At 35.1% G+C, this 10,166-nt stretch overlaps 2 protein-coding genes across 5 annotated transcripts in view; one reads left to right on the top strand and one right to left on the bottom strand.

Moving 5' to 3' along the window:
- Positions 1 to 226: 226 nt before the first annotated feature.
- Positions 227 to 6,886, bottom strand: LOC117104438 (G patch domain-containing protein 11-like). Its single transcript, XM_033245292.1, has 8 exons — positions 6,786 to 6,886; positions 6,253 to 6,349; positions 5,442 to 5,671; positions 5,250 to 5,291; positions 4,230 to 4,441; positions 2,489 to 2,632; positions 1,875 to 1,956; positions 227 to 1,195 (listed from the first exon to the last, which is right to left on the bottom strand). The coding sequence occupies exons 2-8, from the start codon at positions 6,300 to 6,302 to the stop codon at positions 1,140 to 1,142; spliced, it is 816 nt and encodes a 271-aa protein (XP_033101183.1). The 5' UTR covers positions 6,303 to 6,349; positions 6,786 to 6,886; the 3' UTR covers positions 227 to 1,139.
- Positions 6,887 to 6,919: 33 nt separating this feature from the next.
- Positions 6,920 to 10,166, top strand: part of LOC117104439 — a 5,807-nt gene continuing 2,560 nt past the window's right edge. The window contains exons 1-4 of one of the 4 annotated variants that reach the window (XM_033245295.1): positions 6,920 to 6,982; positions 7,670 to 7,905; positions 8,753 to 8,883; positions 9,138 to 9,231. In XM_033245295.1, the coding sequence (XP_033101186.1) occupies positions 7,698 to 7,905; positions 8,753 to 8,883; positions 9,138 to 9,231 (433 nt within the window). In that variant the 5' untranslated portion in view covers positions 6,920 to 6,982; positions 7,670 to 7,697. Of the gene's footprint in view, positions 6,983 to 7,033; positions 7,906 to 8,752; positions 8,884 to 9,137; positions 9,232 to 10,166 lie in introns of those variants that run through there. The other 3 variants (XM_033245296.1, XM_033245294.1, XM_033245293.1) reach the window with 3 other exon arrangements.

Here is a 10,166-nt window from a genome sequence, read left to right as displayed (position 1 = left end):
GGGCTCTAGGATACAATTTATTAGTGGGGTCGGCTAAGATGTCCGGCTGGGGGGGGGGGAAGTATTTATGGGTGTAACTATAGCGCGCACCGGTATCTGGGGGCCGAAGTTCCGAGCCAGGGGTGGGTAGGAGAGGCGGTCCCCCTCCTAAAACGTGATATAAAAAAAATTGGACTTCTAGATGACGGAAATGTCTAGGATGGGAAAGCTAGGCATATTTTAGGCCTTTTTTTTTTGGTCTGACTGCCTGACAGCTTTGACCAATGGGGGGCTTTACCAGAACGATGGAGGAGGGGCTTAAGAGAGTTTGTGTCAATCTGACGATTAATACATCACAAGCAAACTGCATTGTACATGCTTTGGCCTTTTAAACAGGCTTTATTGAAGGAAAGAATATAGGTAGGAGAGCTAACTGCTACCCTTATCCTTCTCCAGGGGCAGATACAGGAGTTATATGTTGGGGGATAACAATAAAAATTTCAACATTTATTATAGGTGTTGGATATTTATTTAAATTATAACATCCAAATGACATTGTGGTACAATGCAAACCTTTAAACAATATTTTGGTACAAAAAATATTATTAATAAATTTATATAATTTATAGACAACATTATAATTTTTTTAATTAATAAAATATGAGAAAAATCATGTGGTGAATCTGACAGCTCTGAACTTTACTCATGATAAAAATGTTATTATGCAATATAAACAACTATGTATAATTGACCAATAATTTACTCATATTTTTTTTACTGATCTCTATTACAGGTAGCCAATAAGGGCTACCCGTTGACCCAAGATGACACTTCCATGCAGGTCATAATAATATAATAATTATTATTTTATAATTATATTGCTGGAAGTCCATTTTAATAATCACACCTATCCCTGCTATTCATGATATAAGAATTTCTTAATCCTTAAGAACAATGCAAACAACCTCCCTGATCAGGCAATGTAAATGCGTACCATCTGATTGGCCAATGATTAAATCATTGAAACCTGACATGGGTAGTTTTCAGCATGTACAGGTGTGTGCAAGGAGTTGAGCAATTGCTACCTGTCCAGTCACTGGGCAGTTTTCAACAGTTACGTAGACACAAAAGATGATCACATGATATCTCCTGAGCAACTGCTAACTGTGGGCATCTGCATCATCACCTGGGCAATTTTCAGCTAAGTCTTGTCCATCTATATAAAAAAAATAAATAAATAAATAAATAATTTACCAGGATATCAAATACCTGAACTAACTGAAATACAGAAGCTGCATCTATATCCCATTAAATATGGCACAGGCCTATATCAAATGTTAGTAAGCATACCTGAACTAAACAAAATACAGTAGCTGTCTGTATCTACTGTACATCTCATTAAATCTCATCTAATTCCTGATGTTAGTTTAGATATAATAAATTGGCAAAATTCTGATATACATAATATTTCTGATGTTAATGTAACACATTTTAAAATGTTAAAATGCACTATAGCAGTGGCTTCTTTAAACTTGAACAGTTATATCATCAACATTTTAATTTGATAATAATAACCATTTCTCACAGTTCTAGAAATATAAGTAGACTATGAATAAAACATTTTTATATCACAATATATAACAATTATTCATATTCTTCCCATATGTAATAAATCTACTTAACATTGCTAATTACTTCAAATAATAAATAATGCACTAAAACATTCTTCGACTTTCATTAGTAGCCACTGATGCCTCACCGATGCATCAGGTGTTTCAAAATGTTTACTACCTAATTTTACAACTCAATTAAATATAATTACTGTATTTTTGCCATGTATATTTATGGATTTTTGTACTACTATTATTTTTTACAATATGGGAGTGATAACTTACCATTAAAAGATGTTCCGCACCATATACAGTAAACATACTTAGTTCTGAGATATCTAGTGATATCATCTAGTCTTTCTTGAATCTAAAACATCAATAAAAAAAAGTCATAATATTAGGATAATTCATATATTTTGAATTGAAAACAACCAAAGAATTTCATACCAGAAGGGTAGTGTGCTTCTCCCAGCCAACATTATGTCAACTCCACTCAACCAAGTCTGACATTCACTAAAGTTTGGCAAACTTGCCAGCAACTATGAGCAACTGGCGAGCGACTGTAAGCAAATTTGATTCACACTATTTTCAAGTGACATGAGCACTCTCATCACCAATTGCTATCAGTTATTTTTTGCTGCCCTTGTTTTATTTTCAGCGATCCAAAGCAACTGACATGCGATTAAATGGTCATGTGATGCAGTAACCCAGTTACTCTAGCCTATTAACTGCGTGCATGTCACACACGCTAATATTTTATCAAATTAGGTAGTTAATTTACAGTTAAAAGCGACACAACTGCTCTGGGTTGGTTCTACGAATTTACTTGTAGCTTGCGATTGCGAGTAAAATTTGACTAAGTGCTAACAGCAAGTAGTTGAGGTCAGTTGAGAACTTACTGGTATATCATCGCCTACATCTTTTTCCTCTTCTTCCTCATCTTCTTCTTCCTCCATATCACATTCTTTTATATTGTCTTCCTCTTGTGTCTTAGGTCTCAAATGTTTTGGCCAGTACCATAAAACTACAGGTTCTTCAACACCCTAATTAGAAATTCAATATTTACAAAGTCAATGAAAACAATTCAGGCCCGTAGCCAGGGGGGGTTTTTATGGTTCGGGCGAACCCCCCTTTTCTAGCGAACCCCCCTGTTTTCTAGCGAACCCCCCTCAAATTTTTGAATGAGTCCCACTCGGACGGAATGTCTGTTTTTAACTTACCCAGCATTAAATCAAAATTTAGCACCTAATTCATTATTTGGTGACCCGTTTTTAAATTCTAGCCTGCGTTACAAGCCTTTATTCATTGAATATCTCAGCTTCAGAAGTTCGGAGATTTAAATTGAACGCAACTCCGGCAAACCATGAATTTACGATGGCTTTATAAGGATGGCAAACATCGATAAAAACCCGGCTCCCGTCTCACCTTTGACTGGCCTTTGCCTGAATGTTTGTAAGAATGTACCAACCGGTAACGAAACTGGTCGCCGTCTGCCTAGAGTAAATGGCGCCACTAAACGAAGCCAAAGTTTTGCGACTTAATCCACCAAATGCAGCTAAAGTTTTGCGACTTAATCACCTGATTCTGGACTGTGTGGTTAGTAAATTCCATAGCCATACTGTCCACAGCGCACACTAACCTATTTGCTGATGGAGCATTTTTGGGAAATTGACTCCTTTTTTCCATCCCAAACAAACTATTATTAATAAGTCAACATGGTCCATCTCAGTCATCATAGCTAGTCACAAAATTAAGAAGGTTGTTTTCAACAACAGACACACACACACAACAGAACGGAGTGCGTCAAAACGAGTGTTTGTCAATTTTTAGTGATAAAGAATTACGAAACGAAATGAAGTTTGATTCCTTTATATGTTTTTGCAGGCTACTCATGATTGGTTTAAACCTGTCTCTTATACACATCTAGGTGTGTATAAGAGACAGCCTTTTTATTACATAGATCTTTTTCAAAACATAACTGCTTTTATAAAATTATATAGACCCATTAATCACAAAAACTGCCCTGGCTTCGGGGGCTTCGCCCCCGACCCCACCGGGGCCCTTAGGCAGGCCCTTGCACCCCACGCCCAGAGAACCCCCCCTTGAAATGACCTGGCTACGGGCCTGCAATTTTACAACACACTCATCCTGTGTACACAAGGACAGAGGTCATTATATATTGATACTACAGTAGTACTATATATAAAAAAAGGTAAAGATTTTCTAAATTATTACCTAGAAACTTGTTACAGTACAATTAAACAATTATGCTTGATACCTGCTCAATTGCATGGTCATATAATGATTTGGAGATTTACAGTGTTCTTATTATTGGGTTGTTTGAAGCCTTCCAAAACCTTTTAAATATTTTTATTGGACTTAATTTAAAAGGTATTTATCTAATTTGAAAAGTGTTGTTTTGGGGTTTGTTTTTTTTGTTGAATTTAGCACCAATCAAATGAAATAAATTCACTGGTCAGTTTTCACAGAGTTACATTAAGAGTTGGGGATTTGCGATCCTTAAAGATCCAAGAAGAGAATTCTTTAAATGACCAGAGTATTAACAAAGTTAATTATTCCAGATAATCACTGAATGTTAAAATAAACATAAAAAAATTTTCCTAAATACTTTGTACTAACATTAGTTCTATCAAGCTGCTCACAAACTTTCTGGCTCTGATAGAAGTCTTTCTCTGCTCCCCTGTTCACTTGTTTCTCTCTTACACGTTGTAAAAATTCACCTTTATTCTTTTCTTGGTTTTGCATTCTATTCTTTCTCATCCGTTCTCGAAATTGTTCAACTTCCTGTTTCTGTTTTTTCACCTGAGCCTCTCTGCCTAATCCTCCTCTATCTACAGAATTATTTCAACCAAGAAAACATGAAATGAAAACTTCTGTTAACTCACTACCACTGTCCGGCTATTTATAGTGTACAGATATCATTGATTTCCGCTCGCTACTTCTATGTGTTGCTTTGACAGCAATGTATTTGTAAGCGCAATTTTGGGATTAACAGGTCTGGTTGGATCTAAATTAAGACAAATTTTTATTCTTCCCTGTGCACTTGGTTATTTTTTTCCACTACATGCAGTACTTTTTGTGTTCTTTGTATCCCCTCTACATATTAACTTAGGTCTTTTCATTTTTATTCTTTTTACACTATACAAATACCGTAAAACCTCAAATTGAAGCCCATTGGGCTTAATCTACTGTAAAGAAGAAGCCCATCTGGAATTGAAGCCCACCTCTTCAGTTTGTAAAATTAGCCACGAAATTTCAAGATAGCATAGACTTCTTTTCAAGATAGTACAGTATATACTCTGTACATGAATTTCAAAGAAACAAAATAAATAATTGGTTTAAACAGTAGTTTAGGTGATTTAATGCCGGTTTATACACTCCATGATACAGATTGATGTTACAGTGGCCCTATTTATTGTTTTATAGTACAGCATTCATTTTGAAAAGAACACCCCCCTCACCCTCTTTACTTTGCAAAAGTGGCCTCAAAAAGAATCCCATCTTGAAAAAAGAAACTCATCCAAAAGTTTGCAAATAAATGAAGAAGTCCAGGGTTTCAATTTTAGGTTTTAAGGTGTGCAATTGAACAATTCTATGAAGTGAGGCTGGATCATAATTAAGCAACATTTAAAGCCTTACCTGTCTTTATTGCAATCGGCACAGGTTCTTTTCTTCCAGTCCCTATAATAAATATCAACAAACAAATATTGTCAACTATTAAAAAATGAATAAAAATGATATTATCAGTAACAGATATACTAAAAAAAATTATTAATCATTATTTTAGTAATATTTGGACCCAGTGTAATAATAGAGGTATTGTTTTCTCACCTGTCTTGCCAAGTCCCATGCCTTTTTTGTACCCCATCTTTTGCAGCATAGCAAATCCTTTATTGTCACTGGAGATTGCATTTTGCAGGCCTTCTTCAAGTTGTTCTCTTTGCTGTATTTTCAACGGTTTTTGTACCTTTTTAGATGTTTTATTGAACTCAATATGTCTGCTCTCCTTCTTGTTTTGTTTCGCCAATTTTCCCCATGCCAACCCTGGTTTAACTGATTCACTAAATAGAAGGTACAAACTTTGTGTTATAAGTGGTACCAATACAACAATGGTATCAATGAAGATGGCACCAATGTGTAAATAACCAGGAGCAGCTTAGCCCTGTCATCTGAACTGGAGGTACTATCTTTTCAGACCATTGGATCCTGTTTCAGCTAGAGGGCCGGGATGCAAGTTTAGAATAGCATGCCATCTTTTGAATGAATCATTCGTGTGTGCGTGGAGGTATAAAATACCTGCATGGTGCGTGTAAATACTATATGGCGCACCATTAGAATGAGATTGTTTCCTCTCGGTGTTAACCCAATTCATCACCAAAACAACCCCACTCAAAAGGTCTTTGTAATTTTATGGGTTATCCTTGGTCTGTTATTCACTGAAATATTCAATCCAATTACTGACCAGCATAGTACCCTTCACATGCATATCCAGGGATAGGACTAGTACTCTACTGAATAAGAAACACTTCATGAAAACTGTCAAAACAATACTAAGAAACACTTCATAAAAACACTAAAAAACAGAGAAGTGTATAAAGTAATATAATACCACACTAGATGAGGAACTACCACATATACAGACCTTTGTAGCAAGAAGCTGTCAGACATGTAATCATCTTCCTGTTCTGTCATACTGAAGCAGCTCCAACAATTTCTGTACAAGGATTAATCTCATCTATCTGTAAAAAAGTCAACATCTTACAACAATAATAAATAGGCCTATGTTATTGTTAAAGCATCAATTCAAAAAAAAAATAATATACTATATAGGCCCTAGTCTAGTTATAGTCTGAGAATACCGTTATAGATAGGCAGCCTGTGAGCCAAAAAATGTGGGCTAGGCCTTCTACAGTATATATATCAATCACTACAGCAAAAACGAAGCTGATTGAAATTGTAGCTCGGAAAGTGGTAGCCTAGGCTACCTAAGGTAGGCCTGGTAGGCTAGTAGCCTAGGCCTAGACCAGTATTATTACTTCTAAGCTAGAGCCTAGCCTAAGCCTAGGTAGTTAGGCCTACGTGCCTAGCTAGGTAGGCTACGGTACGGGGGTTTATGATGATGATAATGATGAGCCTATCGGAGAAGATTCTCTAAATTGTAGTCGTAGGACTCACCTATAGCCTATATAATAAAACGCAAAAATAATATTGAATGAAATCCACAATGACAGCAGTCCCAAGCACGGCACGAACGCCTCTCTCATCGCAGTCAAAATAAAAAGCGCCCTCTATATTAATTGCATAATAATATTCATTGAATGTCTGATGTCTGTCGTCGTCGCGGTCAAGAGATTGGATGAAAGTTTTTAAAGGTGGGTAGCTTTCTTTAGGCTTAAGTTTTTCTAAATTCATGCAGACAGTAAAAATCTAAAGAAATTTGTCGATTACGAATTGCTATTTTCTCCATGCAAGCAATGCTGATCCTGCTATAATTTTAGGACATTAACCCCACAGCCAGAGCATGGACTAGGTCTAGCCCTAGGTCCATGGCCAGTAAGGTTTTTTTTTTTTATTTTTTATTTTTTTATAGTTAGGCCTAGTAGTAGTAGTAGTAGTAGCAGGCCTAGGGTGTCTAGGCCTGCTCTCGTGCCATGGGTTCTCCTAGGGCTAGTACAGGCACTAGGAAGAGTGGGAGCACACCTAGACCTAGGCTTAGCCTTATTTCTAACTAAGTTAGGGCTTAGCCTTGGGCCAGACCTAGGCTAGTCAAGGAATATCATACCTCACAAGTTTTTGTAGAAATCATTTATGGGCCAACTGAGTTTGTGACTTTTTTGCCAGATTTTCAAAAATACTGTACTTCAAAAATGATAGGAACACTGAATATGATGAAAGTGTCATAAAGGAGAGACATCCATCCATATCCGCAAGTCACATTTGAATTTTATAATATACCTCTGGAAAGTGGGTCATATATATTAAATTTTACAGGCCCAAAGTATATTTATTAGAGGATATACTAAATCTGCACCTCTTTAAATTTTATTTCATTCTTTCAGAAAGTGTTCTTATATAGTTTTACCAATTATGTCATTAAATATGTTTAAACTTCCTGGTGTGGATACAAGACTTATCAAGGGTAATGACACTGTCTATAAGCTGAGGGTCATAATGGCATCTGAGATACCCTGTGACATGGCAACATTTCAAAGAGAGATCGAAAGTTTTGTACGAGCAATTATCGTCATGCAGAACATGCAGCCAATTAAAAGTGATCATTTATTGGCTATTCCGAGTAAGTTCTGAATTAAACTGTAAAAAATTTTATACAATAAGCCAATTTCCTAACTGTAAAAATGAAATCCTGCAAGACCCTAGGAAGCTTGAACTTCATTAGTAACTTGTTGAGCGATTGTCTGAACTTCATTAGTAACTTGTTGAGCGATTGTCTGAGAGGTATTGTTCCTGCTTCTTGTGCTAAAGACCCCATTTCAAACCCGGCCAGCGTCAGGTTTTAATTTAAGTCTGATCATTTGGCTCCTTGAATAACCCTCATACTAAAAGTTAGGCGGGTTAAGGACATTGTTTGTATCCGTATGTGTCCGTTATGTTGTAGATAAGTTGGTGGCACTGTACTGCGGCTGCCCATGGGCCCAGCCCAAATCTCGGATTTCCTGTTAGATTGAGGACCAATAAAGAATTATTATTATTTTTGAATAAATTAATCTGGTTTAATGGTTTAATTAATGTGAACTGCGTAATAGTGGTGTTGACCAGCATTAGAATCAATATCTGAGAAAGGATAGCCGAAGTGCAACTGAAACGTTGCAGGTTAGTAACATTTTCTCACTGGTTAAATAAAAGAAAATTATCCAAAAATATTATTATTATTATTATTATTGACAGCTATTTAAGTTATATAAGTATGTGAACAGATTATTGTAAATAAAAGAATGTCTGCAGTAACATGAAATTTAATTAAAGCAATCTTTTTGTGTGGTATGAATAACTGATTAAAATCACAATACCGTACCACAAGTACAAGATTATTTTTGTAAGTCTGTGGTATGTAATTCTTAAAATCAGTATTAATACTGTATAATTGATTTGATTGTGTTTGATAATCATTCCATTTATTTCAGAAAAGAAAGTATGGAAGTCGTGCAACCTCATGAGGTTTTCTGAGAGAAAGAAGCAGTTGAATTTTCATCCTTTTATTTATGAAATAAGACTGAGAAAATTGCCAAATGTTTCTTTACCATCAAATGAAAAGGTACATTAGCATTATAATGTAAACAATTTCTATATGGTAACATATCTGTATAGTTTTTGGTGGCTATGCTGTGATATAAATTTCTATTCAGCATCTGATAAAACAATACAACAAATTTACACAAGGAAAAGAGCTAAATATGTAAAGAAGAAATTTTATCCTTTTCATCAATTAGATTAATCAAAATAACAAAAAAATATGATTTAGAAATATTATTACAACATCTAAACTGACAAAACTTTGTATTATTTCAGAAAGCTGAGGAGACATACATTAAAAGATTGCATCAATATCAGCCAATAGATGGCACTGTTGCAGAAACTGCTCTTCAACCTGCTGAGCCAAAAGGTTTGAAAGTTTGATTACAGTTTCCAGTTATAACCAATAACTACATCTTCCAATGTTCACTGTACTGTAACATAGGTATATAATTGTATTAAAGATACAGGATGTCAACTACCTGTATAACAGAAATCATTTAAGGGATGATTTTTAATTGCTAAATTGAATATGATATGCAGTGAGAATAAATTTTATTTTTATTTATTTATTCAGTGTGAAAATTAGATTTAATGTAAACCTAATATAATTTAGAGCCAAGCAGCCATGTTGCTATGCAATGCACAATTAATATTCACATCCAGACATTTCTGGACACTGATGTGGTAGCAGCTGTGTATTTGAATATGGCTTACAAAATAACTTAGTTTGAGGTGAACTAACTAGCTGCAACACCATCACTACCTATACAGGGCAATATTACAATAGGTTGGAGTTAATTTAACATACATATATAAATGCCACAATGTGCTGATGTATTATGGAATCATTAGGATAAGTTTAATCGCCGCTAATTCATTTAATTTTACTCGAAACGTTCGATTTTCCGCTATTTTCGCTATTTTTTCTCACATTTTCCTTCATAACTTCACTTCTACTCGTCCGATTTTCGCCATTGTTCTTTTACTTTATTCGAAATTTAATAATAGTTTTATTAGTCTTAATTTTAATTTATAAGGTTGCCAAATCTCGTCGGACTTTTTAATTTTGTAACGATAGTTTTTGAAATTTTACTGCGTGAAACCTACGATTTTTGTAGAAATCTGGCAAATCGCCCGAAGTTTTTTTGCAGTAGCTTCGCTGATATTGGGCCGAATTTTGTCATTGTTGTGGCAAAATGTAGCCATGTTTATTACCTATAATATATGTAAAAATTAATTTGATTGGTTATTAAACGGCGTCGGACTTTTTATTTTTGTAAAAATCGACCAATAACAAGTCTG

The sequence above is a fragment of the Anneissia japonica genome, unplaced genomic scaffold, assembly GCF_011630105.1.
Source record: "Anneissia japonica isolate Jap-2015-1 unplaced genomic scaffold, ASM1163010v1 scaffold287818_len932483_cov186, whole genome shotgun sequence".
Taxonomy (NCBI): Eukaryota; Metazoa; Echinodermata; class Crinoidea; order Comatulida; family Comatulidae; genus Anneissia; species Anneissia japonica.
The sequence above is the reverse complement of the archived record's forward strand: the minus strand, read 5'-3'. Positions and strand labels throughout refer to the sequence as shown.

Coding starts and splice junctions, on each gene's coding strand:
- LOC117104438 (XM_033245292.1), bottom strand. CDS start 6,302: ATGACAGAACAGGAAGATGATTACATGTCTGACAGCTTCTTGCTACAA. Junction 1,957..2,488: donor ATGTAGGCGATGATATACCA/GTAAGTTCTCAA, acceptor TTGATGTTTTAG/ATTCAAGAAAGACTAGATGA. Junction 1,196..1,874: donor GTGCGGAACATCTTTTAATG/GTAAGTTATCAC, acceptor TTTTTTATATAG/ATGGACAAGACTTAGCTGAA.